General features: G+C 39.2%; 1 protein-coding gene across 1 annotated transcript; it reads right to left on the reverse strand.

Annotated features, from left to right (window-relative positions):
- Positions 1-2,036: 2,036 nt before the first annotated feature.
- grna (granulin a) lies at positions 2,037-15,174 on the reverse strand. The gene is made up of 10 exons (XM_057860600.1): positions 15,105-15,174; positions 14,671-14,763; positions 14,426-14,545; positions 13,922-14,003; positions 13,736-13,836; positions 13,521-13,674; positions 8,409-8,506; positions 8,110-8,340; positions 7,695-7,934; positions 2,037-2,587 (listed from the first exon to the last, which is right to left on the reverse strand). The coding sequence occupies exons 3-10, from the start codon at positions 14,543-14,545 to the stop codon at positions 2,459-2,461; spliced, it is 1,155 nt and encodes a 384-aa protein (XP_057716583.1). The 5' UTR covers positions 14,671-14,763; positions 15,105-15,174; the 3' UTR covers positions 2,037-2,458.
- Between the last annotated feature and the right edge of the window lie 1,978 nt (positions 15,175-17,152).

Below are 17,152 nucleotides of genomic sequence, written 5' to 3' on the forward strand. Positions count from 1 at the left end.
GCATGTGAAAGCTATTTTTCTTTGATTTTTTTTTTTTGTTTTTTTTTTTGATTGAAGCAACTTTTTTGATTAAAGTAATGTTGATTTGTGTTTGGGCCACATTTGGCTAGGACATTTTTGTCTTTATTATTCAATCAAAAAATAAGTTGCTTCAAAAAAATATATTTTCATAAAGAAAAATCATTTCAATCAAAAAAAAAAAAAAAAAAGAAAATTTTCAATACTAGAAAAGGTTTTTGAATGCGGAAAAAATGAAATTGAAAAATGTTGCATTTGAACACCTAATTTTTCATTGGAAAAGTTTTCTTTGATTGAAGCAATCCTTTTTGTGTTTGGGCCATGTTATGGGTAGGCCATTTGCGTCAAAGTCATTCAATCCCCCCCCAAAGTTGCTTCAATCAAAATAAATATTTTCAATCAAAGAAAAAAATCATTTGAAAAATAAAATTGCCCTCCCCTATTTTATTTTATTTTTTTGAAAATTATATGCAAAGCAAATGGCCATCAAGTTGCTAGTCACATGATCTGTTCAAAAAATAATTTTGACCCATCATACTTTTTTTTTTTTTTTGTTCATTTTATTTATTTTTGTTGCAGTTTTATTGCTTTACAACTTTTATTTGTATAGAAAAGTTAATTACATGCAATGACACTTTACGGCCACCAGGAGGGTCTGCCCCCCCTTAAAATCCGCTTATGGATTAAATATGAATTATTACAAACTTTATTGTAACTGTACTGCGTTTACCACCACATTATAATCTACGTATTGCCTTATCGACCAAAACAAACAATGAACAAAGAGGGCAGCGACGCTTAGCCCCTGAGGGTTACATGTGGTCCCTTCTCGGCCCCAGTGTCAGAAAAATCCTAGAACCGCCACTGTCTCCAGTTAATAACGTAGATGCTACTGTATGCCACGTCAGTACACCTCACAGCCGCTTGGAGGAGTTCTGACACCATACCTTGTAATTGCTGTCATTTGTTTAGTACTCATACTCAATATCAGTCCTCACCTAGTTTTTAATTAATTCATTCATCTTCTGAACCGCTTATCCTCACAAGGGGCACGTAGTGCTGGAGCTTATCCCAGCTTGAAAAAAATCATTTTGATTATTAAACCATTCGACTCATTTTCTGTGTGTGAAAGTGTAGAACAACTAATCCCAACGGCGTAGGTTTGCATAGGGACGGTAGGGACATAACACTACCAACATATCAGGACGCTCAAATTGTCCCTACCAACTTTTAAGCAACCTGATATGCATTATATAATGACTTTAGTTATACAGGTAATTTAGAATGTCTTCCCAAATGTTGTAAGGATAAAATTGACCCTACCATTATTAAGTGATTTGCATTATATTCAGACTTACATTTACATCTTTTGACTTGCTGAATGTGCCAGTCCGTGTTTTTCCCTCAAACACATGTTTGATTGGCTTATAACTTATAACTTATAACTTGACCCCCGAACACACGCACTCACATCCCTCACAAAAATGCTACATGTCGACAACATGCCACCTCCTCCGCCCCCTTCGAATTTTTTTCGACCACTAGCAGTAGCAGCCACTGTAAGTAATGTAAGAAGAAATCAATGTTGTAGAGGTGGGGAACTCACTACTAATTTTGCTACTAAAAGTCCGACCGCAGAGTTAACATTAAACTGTGTGAATTTGCTAACCTGCAAAATACAAGTCGGAAGCCTTAACATTTATTAAACTTACTGAACTTTTTTGTTGTTGTTGATCCCTGACTACAATTTTTTTCAGTTATATTTAATTTCTTTATTTAGACACCCAATGGTGTGGTCTTAATACAAATGTTTTTTTTTTTTTTTTTTTTTGCATTCCTGTATAGTTAAGAGATGATTAACACATGTATGTTAATATAATTTATGTTCAAATATTGCACTATAAATTTGCTAATAAAATCCAGACATTTATTGTGGAAGTTTTCAAAATGTTTTAGTAGTTTTTCAGAACAAAGAGCTGAATCGAATGGTTTATCACCTGAACCAATACACATTAAAGTATAAGTCAATACGGATTTATTTTGTTTATAACCTGAACCAATACACATTAAAGTATAGGTAGATAAAGATTTATTTTGTATTGATAATTTAGCCTATCAATTAATTAGGTTCATATAGATGGGAAATGTAGCCCTGACCCCCATTCACCCAATCTGTTTGGTCTTATTAATCTATCGTCCCCAGCAAAAAGTGGACATGTAGGTTATGCTGTAATATCGTCCCTACCAACACTGGGACCAAACCTACGCCCTTGACTAATCCATAGACACAGTTCAAGCTCAAAATCATTTTGCCACTTTAATGATCAGACTACAATCGGAAAATCTACGACGTATATTAGTGACTACTACTCTATTATGTGTATATTTTCACAGTGAAGTGTTGCACATAGGTTAAAAAAAACAACAGAAGTGCAGTATTTTACACAATTTTAAGCTGCTGCTGTTGCTTGTTGAGCCATGGGATGTTGGAGGAGTAGATGCACCTGCCGTCTGGGGTGCACATGAAGCCCGTTTGACAGCAGTGCACCATGTCAGGACAGCACACCGCCTACAACAAGACAACACATCATTTTAGGAGCACCAAAAATCTTACATTGACTTCAGAAATGATTCCATATATTACACATTTATTTGTATAAATGGAAAGAAAAAGAAAAATGTTTCATGCTAATTAAAATGGTTACATTGATCTTTTTCTTGAAGAAATATATTTTTAGTACAGTTTGAGGTAATAATTATGAAATTAGAAGGAAAGCGTTTTATTTTACAATTTATTTCATACGGATTACGATGAAACACATTTTCAAGTAAAACTGTTACTACCCTACTCTTGATTTCAATCGTAATTGAAAAAGAAAGATCAAATTAAATGTAAAATATTTCATTTTAATTAGTATTAGTTTTTCTCAATTGTTTCTCAGATCAGAATTGAAATTCTGAAAACTACTTGTTCAATCCTCACTACATCGTATCACTAGTGCACATCAAAAAAACAATTTCTTATTTCTTTGAGCAAGTTGCAGACGTTTTTGTGCATCCATGCAAATGATTTTGTACAATTCTCTTCTGTTATGATGGTCAAAATGGATGATCATGGGTCTCTATTAGATAGTCCTGCCACCCAAAACATTTAGTCATTACTTCATTGCACAAGTCTTTTCATGCAAAATGGTTGAACATGTTGTCAGAATATGTCAACATGTGTGTGCTTTTTTTCTAAGCCTTTTCGTTACTTATTTTACTTAATTTATTTTAACCTGCCAAAATGGTCATACTTTGGGACAATGTGGGTTTCCACCACTCAAACATAATCAAGAATGGTGTGCAACCTACAGCAGAACTGTAATGGAGTTCCTCCCACCATACTCCCCCATTCCTCAATCCCATAGAAGAACTTTTCTCCACATGGAGATCGCAAGTGCATAGACTTCATAATTGTGTTGACTGGTCACATCCATCAGCCACTGCGCAACGCCTTCAAGTAGGGGGCTGTCCTATCGTCTGCTTCAGTTATTCGCAGTCGGTCGCTGTTAGTCAACACATGCAGGGATCTAACACCGGATTTATGTACAAAAAAGTACGAAAGCTGTGCCGCATACAAAAAGGAAGGATTGTCTCAGAAGTGATTTGTTCGAGGATTCAAGATTGTTATTATATTTTTCGTATCATGCATGCATTTTGAAATGTTGTGAAAAAAATCAATGGGAGAAATTAGCCGCTACAGCATTGCCATTATATTTCGCAATATTTAGGTAAAATAACTGCTAACTTCAAGGTTGTATTTGCTTTTAACCAAGAATCGAGACTGTTTTACGTCCATAAATATAAAGAATTCAGGGATTCAAGCATTTATTCACAAGAATTTTCAGCGGAGAAAAGCTCTTTGTGTACATATGGAGGCCGCTAATTTCCTTACTGACCAGCCTCATAATTCACAATATTTACATAAAATAAATGCTACCTGCACGTTTTTTTGCTTTTAACCAAGAATCGAGACTGTTTTACATCCATATCTATAAATATTTCAGGGATTCAAGCATTTAAGCATTTATTCTCAAGAATTTTCACCGGGAAAGCTCTGTTTCCATAGGGCGGCCGCCACATTGACTAAGGCTACGTTCATACTGCAGGTCTTAATGCACAAATCCGATTTTTTGTTATATCTGTTTTTTGGCGTGCCCGTTCAGAATGCCTTTGTCCATTTAGACCGTTCAAGTATTACGCATGCGCACTAATTCGCAGTTCGACACGCGCTGAGCAAGAAGACCCACATGCGCAAAGGCATCAAAACAAATCACTACACATGCTGGCTGTCATCCTTCATTCCAGGGCGATCATATTTTGATTTCCAAAAAGAGGACACAAATAACAGACATAAATAAACCCCGTTTAGGCTTTTATTCAAAGTTTCTGTGGATCGATAGCATGCACGCACTGTCCGTGCATGTCACACACACATACGGGCATTGTGCCCCGACTCTCGGCCGTGTAAGCAATCTTGAAATATTGCTCATATAGAGCATAGAGAAAACCGATCATTCTCAGGCTTATCCTCAACCCATTTTTATTTTCTTATGACTGCTGCCAAGCTCGACCCTTCCCCAAAAGCCGTGTTCAAGGCAAGCTAGGCGCTAACGGACAGCTGCACCGCTATTGTAGCGCGACATCTCTCTCGCGCTTTGATGACATAATTGCTGCATGAATTCCGATTTGGGAGACTTGCCAGCTCAGACTGCCGCGACGTTCTGGAAAAATGTGGCCCAGATCGGATTTAAACCACATACGAAAGTTACCCGGATCGGATTTGAAATGTTCCACTTCTATGCGACTTGTCCCGTTCAGACCGTCAAGTTAATACCCCACTTGAGTTGAAAAACACGAAAAAATCGGATTCGTGCATTAAGACCTGCAGTATGAACGTAGCCTAACAGACTAGCATCGTACTTCGACATATTTACATAAAATAAATACTAACTGCAAGTTTTTTTTGCTTCTAACCAAGAATCGAGACTGTTTTACATCCATATCTATAAAGAATTCATGGATTTTAACATTTATTTACATGGATTTTCACCGGAAAAGCTCTGTTAACATATGGCGGCCGCCACATTGACTGACAGACTAGCATCATACTTCGACGTATTTAAGTAAAAAATAAATGCTAACCGCATTTTTTGTTTGTTTGTTTGTTTTAAACCAAGAATCAAGACTGTTTTACATCCATATCTATAAAGAATTCAGGGATTTAAGCATTTAGTCACGAGGATTTTCACCGGAAAAGCTCTGTTAACATATTGGGGCCGCCACATCGAATGACAGATTAGCATCGTACTTTGACATATTTACGTAAAATAAATGCTAACTGCACGTGTTTTTTTGTTGTTGTTGCTTTTAACCAAGAATCGAGACTGTTTTACATCCATATCTATAAAGAATTCAGGGATTTAAGCATTTAGTCACGAGGATTTTCACAAAATTTTCAACGAAAAAGCTCATTGTCTGTGATTCCACTCGGTAAGCTTTGACGGCCACGCCAACAATGCAGGCCCCCATTTAATTGGCCCCGCGCCCCATGTCCCGTTAATATCATTATGAAGTCTATGGCAAGTGTATGATCGCCAGCCTCACACTCAGATGACTGTTCTGGATGCCAATAATGCAGCATGCAGTGACATCACAGCAGATGCCTTCAGAGGCTGGATAAGGTACTCACGAAGATTCGATCCACTCTGTATAGCAAGACAAGACATCCATTGTGACGTGGATGAAAATTTGTGGCCCAACATGGAAGAATGTAAAGATGTCTAGAAAGAATGGGATAAAAAAAATCCCGACATGGAGCACTCAAAGTTTAGTTGTGCCGAGTCTCTTATTTTCACATTTCTAATTTTGCTTTTGTTTTTTTTTTTTTTGTGATACTCAGTACTGTGTCTTGCTTTCTGTATCACAGTGACATGGTCTGTCAAGAAATTATAAAAATAGTAAAAGTGTGAGCTGAATCTTGTCCAGTCTCTTGTAATCAATCTCCCACACACAAAGGTGTAACTTGCAATTTTCATCAAAACGTGCATACACCATGTTCAGCATCAGAGCCTTCCACCAGAGTAACTGTTCAGTTGAGAGCATGACGAAGCAATTTGACTGTCTTTCCTGTACATAATGATTATAATGATGTATTTTTCGGACTATAAGTCACAGTTTTTTTCATAGTTTGGCTGGAGGTGCGACTTATACTCTGGAGTGACGTATGTGTGAAATTATTAACTCATTATTATATCATTTCTCATGTTGTTTTGGTGTTTTGGAGTGACACTGATGATTTGGTAAACTTGTTAGCATGTTCTTTATGCTATAGTTATCTGAATAACTCTTAATAGCTATGTTACGTTAACATACCGTCCACGTTCGCATTTCGTTGTTCATGTATCATGTAACAGTCTCATACTTATTCAGCATGTTGTTCTCTATTGCATTTTTATTTTAAATTGCCTTTCAAGATGACATATTGTTTCTATGTGTTGGATTTTATCAAGTAAATTTCCCCCCAAAAAGCGACATATGTTTTTTTTTTCCCTTTTCATTGCGCATTTTTGGGCTGGTGCAACTTATATACTCAGGTGCCACTTATAGTCAGAAAAATACGGTACTTTCATTCTGACAGCACTGACATGTTCATTGACACAGAAATGTAATTTTGAGAGATAGACTAAGTATTTTGCACATAAAAACTGGCTTTTGCAGGTAATCTATGTTTTTTTTTGGTACTTGTACGACATGTTGTGAGGATTTTTGAGAAGTTAAGTTTTGAGAATCTGATCTGCGAAACGTACTAAAGCAGTTGAGAAAAACTGAAATATACCAACTGTAAGTTATAAAATATTAATTATTCAATAAAATGTTTATATCGCGTGACCTTTTACAATGTCTTCAGTTGATATTCGTTAGAATGTAATATATGTAAAATCTTTAGGAAGATGATCATCATCTTAAAAATGATTGGTTAGGTGTCAAATGTTTTCTTACTAGCATGTAAATTATCGGTTACAAAATAAGACGATCCTCTCTTGAGCTTAACCCTTTCCATCAAGAATTATGATTTTTTTCTAAACCCTTCCCAGTTTGAACTGGACATTTATAGCCATCAGTGGCATCCGTTAATTACTATGGGAAAAAATTTGCTTTAGACTGTTACTTGGGTCTGTAACCAGAGTGTATTTCTGTTTTTATTCATTTTAATTTAATCATTTTTTTTAATCATTGTATGAATTCATAAATGTATTTATTTTATTTTATAAAAAATAATATAAAAAAATAAACCTGATAAATAACTAAAAATATATATTTGTATACGATACTAATTGCTATCTTTTAATTACTAAAAGTCAGTTGCCCTACAAACGGTTAAAGATCTTAACAGTTTTTTTATTTTTTATTTTTTTATTATTATTTTTTTTTTATAGTCTTATAGAAAAAAAACAGCTTTTGAATTATTGTCCCTGAAAGGACTATAGCTATAGGCAAAAAAATGAGTGAACAATTCCTACAAATTTAAAATTTGTTGAGGGAATCCAAACAATATTGCACAACTTCTAACAGTTAAAGAAAAGAATGGGCTTAAAGCGAGCACAGGCTAATATGCATTTTAGAGTTCTTACGTTGGGAAAAGGACAGCATCCCCATTTGGTGCTCGAAATCATGCAGCAGGTCTGACCATCGCTACACATAGTGGTGTCATCGCAGCGCACGTAGTCTGGCTGCACGGCGTCACCGACAGTCCTCCCTGGAATCTTGCTGTAAAACGGGACCGCAACTTCCCCTTTCACACACTTGCTCTGCTGCTCATCGCACGTGTAGTCGGTGGGGCAGCAGTGGTGTCCGTCGAGGCAGCACACGGCCTTGAAAGAGAGGTAGTGAGACTTTTGTGATGGAACTCTCGCTTCTGCTTTCCCAAAATGCAGAGTGGCGACAACTTGGCTTGCCACAAACTCATACTGAAAGAAACGCTTGGAACTTTTCGCTGGTCTAGGAAAATAAAAGAGCATCTCGATCTCGAGTGTATATGACAGTCACCTGAGGCAGAGGGCAGCACCCCCAATCGCCTGTCGAAGTCTTGCAGCAAGTCCAGGTGCCCGGGCAAATGAACGTGGCGTTACACATGACACCCTGTTCCTGCGGCCTTGGTGTTGCCACTTCTTTGTCCAACCAGGGGACCGAGCTCCATTGCAAATCGCAAGTGCCAACGGCCAAATTACACGTGTGACCTTGAGGGCAGCAATGTCTTAAATCGCTGCAGCAAACCGCCTAACAACAGAAGAAAAATATTGGGAAGTTAAAACATTTTCAAAGTCCATCTGGCCCAATTTCGGTACCTTTGGGAGAGGACAGCAGGACCAGCTACCCTGCTCGTTCTTACAACATGTGTTGTCGTCTTTGCATCTGAATTTGTCGTCACAGATGATGCTATTTTCTGGAAACAGAATAATCATTCAAAAAAATAAGCTCCAAGTGTAAGGATTAATTTTGCTGCGTTTTTATCCAGGTGCAGTATAATACAATCAAAACATATTAGAGTAGTAAGAATTGACAGTGTGCTCTTTGTTTGTTTTTGGCAGGCAATTAAACAAGCAAGTGCCATGACATTCAGCATTACATCCTTCAGAATCGACACAATTGTCGGACTTGAAAAACCTGAATGACAACAAGTAACGTCCTTTGTTTACACCCCAAGTGCTCTAGTCTACAACATAAATATGACAGCAAAACATATGCTTTCACCATAGGCATTCTTTGTCTTTAGAACTTTTTACAGGGAATGCACAGGTCAAAGGTCATTGCGGGCGTATAATTTGCTCATAAACAAATAAATTAATTTGTCATTTTATGCAATTCTTATTTGTCCTTACATATAAAATAGTTGGATTATTTAGCTCAGGATTGATTTTTTTTTTAATCTGAGGTATAAATTCACAAGTACAGTATAACTGTCAAAAATCCAATTGCAACAAAGTACTTCAAGTCACATATCAAAGTAACGGTATTAATGAAAGCTTTCTGAATATGATATTTGTTATTCAAATGCCATTCATATGTTGACACATGAACCAAAAAACTTTTTTTTTTGTAAGATGCTACTGTTCATCATTACTAAATAACCTGAATAACCTTTTTTTTGTAAGATGCTACTGTTCATCATTACTAAATAACCTGAATAACCCGCCATTGCCGCACCTCTTTTAACGCACCACACACATCATACTCCACGGGGGAGCTCCAGCAAAGGGCAGTGGGACTGGCGACTGGGTAAAAATTCCATGCAGCGGTCCCACTGCCCCAAGCCGAGCTCTGCTATTTTAATGCATACATTGCACTACCCTCCCCACACAATCCCATCACGGTGCTGGGTAATGGCCGCCAGTTTGGGCCCTGGCAGTCACAGTAATAGAGTGCTCAGTGGGTCCCACACTTTTTCTCTCTGGCGTGGCTACCGGGGCATGGTCGGGAGTAGGGGGGGGCTTCCTCTCTCTTCTCTGCTTGGGTATACCTCCTGCGCTCCGTCGCGGGTCGCTAGCTGGACGCCAGTTTGTCAGCTGGGTGTTGCCTGCTCCGGCGGGGGGCCCTGTTGTGCAGGTTGGGGGGCTGCAGCTGTGGCTCGTGTGCCAGGTGGGTGGGGGCGGGTGTGGGGGCTGGTGGTGTGTCCCCTCTCCCCATCCCTGAAGGCCTGTTTATGGGGGCGTGGGTGGCCTGGGGAACCACCCTGGATCCCTGGGGCGTGACGATGGCTCCTTTGCTGGGCTGCGGGAGGAGGGATGGGCTGCACTGGCTCCCCTCCCTCGCCCCCCTTCCTCCCCGGGTCGGGCCGTGGCCCTAGGGTGGCGCCCGCACGGTGTCTCCGCTCCTCTGCGTGGCTATTGCATGCTTGGTGGGATTCGCCCATGGCTGGATGTGAATTGGTGCACTCGGGTGGAGGTCCTCGGTGCTGGGATTGGCGATTGGGCGGCGTACGTGGGTTGCCAGCAGGCTCACACTCACAAGCAGTGTTGGGAATAACGCCGTTATAAATAACGCCATTACATAACGGCGTTATTTTTTCAGTAAAGGGGTAATCTAACTAATTATTTTTTCCGCCGTTACAACGCCGTTACCGTTACTGACGGTCAAAAGCGGTGCGTTACTTACTTTGAATAAATTGAAGAAACTACCAGCTGTAGCGAGTCTACTCTGCTCTGTTTATTTGTCATCCAAGACTTGGAGTGCGTTCAGGTTCATGGCAATGAAAATAGTAAACACACATAGCCTACCTTTGCAAGAACGATGGAGTTGCCATTTTTTACGGTCATAATGTGCAGGTCCTGCACCCGTCCGCAGCAAAACTGTTCGTAGCTTTGTAGCGATTTGTAATTTCGGAATCGCTGATGAGTTTAGTAACATACATTTAACAATAAATACAGCAGAATGTCCATTTCGCGTAATTGTGGAAGCCCGTCGACATCTTTACTCCATTTGTCTTCGGCTTGCTCGTAAGGGTCAACATTGTTCACATCCTTAAGTTCTGTTTAATATCTGTTTTTCGCCTTTGTAACGAGTTTGTCTCTTTATCGAACTGGCACGTTAAAGTTTAATGTCCCGCGAGCCAGACCTGCTTCCAATATGGCTACGTTGTTGTCAAATCTCACGCGATCCCCCATTCTGTGACGTAAACGCTCGAGCCTAATAGCGCACGTACTTCAGAGCCGGTGTTTTCACACACAAACCGGAACAGCGCGTGCGGCAGGGATGCAAAGGGATATGATGGCTGAGCATTCAGAGGAAATTTTGTCCTTTACGAGGTGGATATATAAACACTATTTCAAGTTGGTCGAAATTAAAGGAAAGAACATGCATGTAAAGTGTAATTTATGTCCCGGGGAAAAGCTTTTGTCAACATCTGTGGTAAGCAATTCAAATCTGTTTATTTTTGTTGCACTTCAAGTGTAGCATAAATCTGCTGCTGGTGAGGTGGAATAAATATTACAAGGTTCTATAACACAACCTGTCTGTTCTTCTCTATTCAACTGACTCGAAAACTACTCAGAAAATTTCAAATTCTTTGACATACAACTTCTTTTTAAAGTAACAGAAAGTTACTTTCCCTGATAACTAGTTACATTTACTATAGAGTAATTCAGTTACTAGCTCAGTTATTTTTTGGAAGAAGTAGTGAGTAACTATAGCTAGTTACTTTTTTAAAGTAACGTGCCCAACACTGCTCACAAGGGATCCACACGACTATTGTGTTCTTGATCACAGGGCTGATTTGTGGGCACTCCACCCCTCCCAATCACTTATCTTCTAGACCCCCCCCCCTTCCTCGTTAACAGGCCCCCTCATAGTGTCAACCGGAAATACATCTAGCTGACGATAACACCAAAATATTCATAGTAAGTGTAGGCGTTCAATGTATTTGTTGTTGTTGTTTGTGTTTTTCTGTCTTTCTCTCCTTCTTTTCTCCTGTTCCCCTATAGACCCTACCCACGTGACGTCACAACTCCTTCCTCCTGACTGGTGCCGCCCAATTGTCCGTCAACACATCATATTTACCTGTTACGGCTACGTACATTCCTCCTATTTACGACGTGTTTTTCTGCTCGTTAACATTAATAATCAAAATGGTGAAGGCGTGTGTGGCGGTCGGTTGCAATAACAGAGAAGATAGACGGAGAAGACGGAGAGACTTGAAGTTCTACCGGATTCCGAGAGACCCGGAGAGAAGAGAGCGAGATGGGCTGCTGCAATTCGACGAGAAAACTGGGCTCCAAACGATTACCACAGATTATGTAGTAGTCATTTTATATCTGGTAAGATGCATTTAATATATATTTAGAGGGTTTTGGGCTGACAACCACAATTAAGATCATTGCTAGGCTAATCGCCGACAACATACACGTATGTATGTAGTGAGAGTGCTATCGCTAAACCATATAAACATTAAAAGCCCTAACTCCATTGACAAACGACATGAAATACATTAGACTTGACAGTGGATGTTAGCAATAACAAAAGATTTTGAATTGAAAATTTCGTAACTCACCTTTCCAAGCACAAGATAGATTCCTGCCGAATTTTCGTGGACGAGGACCTGTTTCACCCAACCAGCAACGAAGTATTTATAAGCCTCCAAACTCTTAAACTTTTTCAAACTTTCGTGAGAACAGGCGAGCGAGCACGTGATTTTGTGACGTCGGTGGGTAGGGACCCTGCTGCATGGTTCCGCCCCTTGTCCGTCATTTTGTGTCTGTATTATCAATGGTCTCAATTGATCGAGCAATTTATAATGCATTTCATGGAAGACCCGGTGCTTTCGGATGCCGTAAACTCACTTGATCCGTTGCATAAAAGGCGTTATGTGGAAAAGCTTCAGTTTATCCATTCGCCAGATCCATATTTGACGCCTAAATCGATGTTTTTCGACCCGCTGTCTCCGCCGTATTTGCCTGACATCTGCTAGCTACCCTGATATGTACAACTATCTTGTCCACACAAAATCAGCCTATTCTCACGAAAGTTTGAAAAACTTTAAGAGCTTGGAGGCTTATAAATACTTTGTTGCTGTTTGGGTGAAACAGGTCCTCGTCCACGAAAATTCGGCAGGAATCAATCTTGTGCTTGGAAAGGTGAGTTACGAAATTTTCAATTCAAAATCTTTTGTTATTGCTAACATCCACTGTCAAGTCTAATGTATTTCATGTCGTTTGTCAATGGAGTTAGGGCTTTTAATGTTTATATGGTTTAGCGATAGCACTCTCACTACATACATGCGTGTATGTTGTCGGCGATTAGCCTAGCAATGATCTTAATTGTGGTTGTCAGTCCAAAACCCTCTAAATATATATTAAATGCATTTTACCAGATATAAAATGACTACTACATAATCTGTGGTAATCGTTTGGAGCCCAGTTTTCTCGTCGAATTGCAGCAGCCCATCTCGCTCTCTTCTCTCCGGGTCTCTCGGAATCCGGTAGAACTTCAAGTCTCTCCGTCTATCTTCTCTGTTATTGCAACCGACCGCCACACACGCCTTCACCATTTTGATTATTAATGTTAACGAGCAGAAAAACACGTCGTAAATAGGAGGAATGTGCGTAGCCGTAACAGGTAAACATGATGTGTTGACGGACAATTGGGCGGCACCAGTCAGGAGGAAGGAGTTGTGACGTCACGTGGGTAGGGTCTATAAACCCTTCCTGTTCGCTGCTTTGTCTTAATAAACGAGATATGTTGAATGATCACAATGGGAGTATGTCATACTCCAATGTGAAATATTAAAACTTTTCAGATCAACCGGACACTCAGACTTCAATTCTCCGTGTCAAACAGCTGAACAGGCAGGTTTAGAGTAAGTAAAGAGGAAGTGTGTGACCTCTAATCAACGCTGGGCATCATCAACGGTTTTTCCCTTCTGACAAAACCACACAAATGAAGAAGTCATCTGGCAAATGACTGACCTCGCTTTATCTCCCACTCAGCCCTCCTCCTGGCGGGAAGCTTTTCCCACATGGGGGTGTCCTCACCGTCGTCTGCAGTGACACATGTGGTTCGCTTGAGGTCGCAACGACTGCCCAGTGGGCAGCAGTGGATTTTGTCCGCACAGCACACAGCCTGATTGGACATCCGCATCACAAATCAGACCGTCGGTGTGAAAGGGGGCAGGCCATTTTACCTTTGGGAGAGGGCAGCACCCCCAAGTGCCCTGAGTGGTCTCGCAACAAGTGGTGCCCACAGGACATTCAGACACTCCGTCGCTGCACACCACCACCGACTCTGAGGGAACAATCATGTTTCAGTGCCGTTGACGGATTAAGACATCTGTCGCTGTCAATGTTACAGAATGAGTGAATATAAAAACCTGTTTTGATACACCACAGGCTGTCGGCACTGCAGCGATGACCCTCGCGGCAGCACTGCTTGCCATTGGCGCACACCACTCCCTGGTGTAAAATTCCACTGTCACTCATATTGATCAGCAACGTTGAAGTGAAGTGAGGAGCTTCATTTCAATGAAAGTAGTGATTTGCGGCCATAAAATCCCATCACAGAAACTCATTTTTATGTTCATCACTATCATTTCAGACACTCATCATTTTGCCTAGGTAATAATAATTCATTTTAGTAGGGAAAAGCCCATTTATATGGGGGAAAAAATGTGAGAATTGTTATAAATATTTTGGGGATTTTTTTAACTAGGAAAAGGGTAATCTTAAATCATCATTTGTAATTAAAACATTAAGCAAAAATATTAAAAATGAAAAATATTTCCCATTTTCTGGGAAATAGAAAATGAAAATGAACCACTTGATGATAGTAACAGCTTCTTTTGACTGTGATGTTTTTGGTGTTCGGTTGCTTTTACCTGCTCCAAAGGCCCACACTCCAAACTCCTGGTGGACCCGTGATCTTCTTGACATGTCCCTTCGAACGGACCCTGGACTAAAATAAGGACTGCCCAGCAGAACACAGTCACACTCTGCATCTGAAAGCATTTTTATATCCATACTCATGAATTGTATGATGCATCATATTCACAGAATTGGATCACTTTCACACTCATCTTGTTAGACCTCATAATGAATAGAAGCAGGTTAGAGCAGTTCTTACCTTGACGTTGAACTGCTTAGTGCTCGGGAGTGGAGTCAGTAACAAAGTGCTTCCTATAAAACTTTGCTTTGGTCACGCCCATTTACTGTAAAACTACAGTGGGACGTTCCTGTGTTATTTTCCTTGTTGTTCCTTTACTTCTTAATAATTATTATCTTTACTTATTTATAAATATTCAACTCAAAGGCATAAAACAAATTGCCAGACCTTTTGTGTAACGGTATGACAACATTTTCTCCATTCTGGGACATATACTGTATTATTTAAAATGGAAATATCCTATTATAAAATATACTGCTAGTTTAGAATTTTTTGTACATTATATGTCTACTCACATTCATACAGACACTGCATAAAAATAGTAAATTAAGTTTAAAATGAGTTTAATCCAGGGAGCAAAAGAATCATACATAGTTTAAAGTAGTTTAATTTACCACAATGCCGCACATTCCTTTTCTGCTCTGGATGTTTTACGAATAAACAAAGGCAACACACAAAAAACATGGAGTGTCCCAGAGTGTGTTCAATCACACAGCAAAAGCTTGGATGAAAGCGGAACACTTTTTGGTTTCAAATTTGACTCCCAAACTCGCAGACAAGTGGGTGTCAGGATAAACACTTGGGGTCATATTTCATTCACATTGATGCAAACCTGTTTTCTTATCACCTAAAAGGAAGTGTCTCTGTACTTCTTATCAACTAAAAGGGAGTATCTATTTCAAAGAGGTACCAGGCATCCAAGGTTAATCCAAAGGAAAGAGATCCTCTCTAGAATGAAGTAAAAGTGAAATTATAGAACAATGGAGTACTATGTCTTAAACAGTATAAAAGTAATTATATACAGTGTATCACAAATGTGAGTACACCCCTCACATTTCTGCAGATATTTAAGTATATCTTTTCATAGGACAACACTGACAAAATGACACTTTGACACAATGAAAAGTAGTCTGTGTGCATCTTATAAAATACAGTTAATTTATTTCCTCCTCAAAATAACTCAAAATATAGCATTTAATATCTAAATCCCTGGTAACAAAAGAGAGTACACCGCATGGGAACTACGTACGTCCCTAAATGTCCAAATTGAGAACTGATTGTCATCTTCCCTCCAAAATGTCATGTGACTCGTTACAGGAGTGCTGTCAGCATTGCTGCAGATTTTGAAGAGGTGGGGGGTCAGCCTGTTAGTGTTCAGACCATACGCCGCACTCTACATCAAATTGGTGTGCATGGCTGTCACCCCAGGAGGAAGCCTCTTCTGAAGATGGTACACAAGAAAGCCCGCAAACAGTTAGCTGAAGACATGTCAACAAAGCAAGTACTACGTTATTTAAAGCTTTGCCATAACATGCGCCACATAAAACAAAAGCTAAAGTACAATAAGGCTAATATAAAACTACACAGGTTACCGTATACAGTGCATTGGGAATAAATAAGTGACTAGCAGCAATAGCGTTACTTCAAAATAAGTGACTAGCAGCAAGTAGCGTTACTTTAAAATAATATTACTCAAGTAAAACTATAAGTAGTCATCCAAAAAAATATACTGAATTACCAGTAAAAAAATACTTGGTGAGAAGAATACTCAAGTAATGAGTAATATTGTGAGTAACTGCTTACATTTTTGTTTGATTTTTTTTTTTAAACAATGATATTTTTTTCTCAGCAGAAAGCTATCTCTTTGAACTGTTGTTATAATGATACTGCACAATAACCCATTACGTAACAACACTAAGCCAAAGAAATACCCCCAAAAAAATCATTGAATTTCGGCGAGAGAGAAAAAAAAAAGACAGAAATAAAGCATTATTGTCCCAGGAGCATGAATGCCCTCTAATGGACAAAATAGTTTCCTTGTTTGAATAGTGAATAATTCCTTCATCGTTCTTATTATAAAATTAAAAGGATCATATCTCCAGTTTCCATGGTCAATTGGTGCCAGAAAAAAAACTGTGAGAAAGGTTAAAATCCGCGCTTTCGGGTCATGTGGAGGACGACGCTCTATATCAAATACCTCTTTTTTTACGGTGCTTCAAAGACGCCACGTAAATGAACAGGCTGGCGTGTTCATAGAAGAGCAAGCTTGCGTCTGATTGGTATAATGGAGTCATGTGATTATTGTTGCGACTTCTTATTGGTAAATTTGGTAGGGTGACGCTTGGCATTACTGGCAAAAATAAATAAATAAATAAATACATCAAATATGTAGAATAAAGAGGAAAAATGTAACAACTCTTGTGCAGCCCAAAGTAGCTGAGTAAGAGTAGCATTTTTCTTCACAAATCTACTCAAGTAAAAGTAAAAAGTATGGCTTAAAACTACTCTTAGAGGTACATTTTTCTCAAAAAGTTACTCAAGTAAATGTAATAGAGTATATATATCGCGTTACTACCCACCTCAGCTGATGACTGACTTGATATGATACAGTTTGTGCATGTAACGGAGCAAAAATGCTATAATAACAGCAAATATTGCATAT

The sequence above is a fragment of the Corythoichthys intestinalis genome, chromosome 16, assembly GCF_030265065.1.
Source record: "Corythoichthys intestinalis isolate RoL2023-P3 chromosome 16, ASM3026506v1, whole genome shotgun sequence".
NCBI lineage: Eukaryota > Metazoa > Chordata > Actinopteri > Syngnathiformes > Syngnathidae > Corythoichthys > Corythoichthys intestinalis.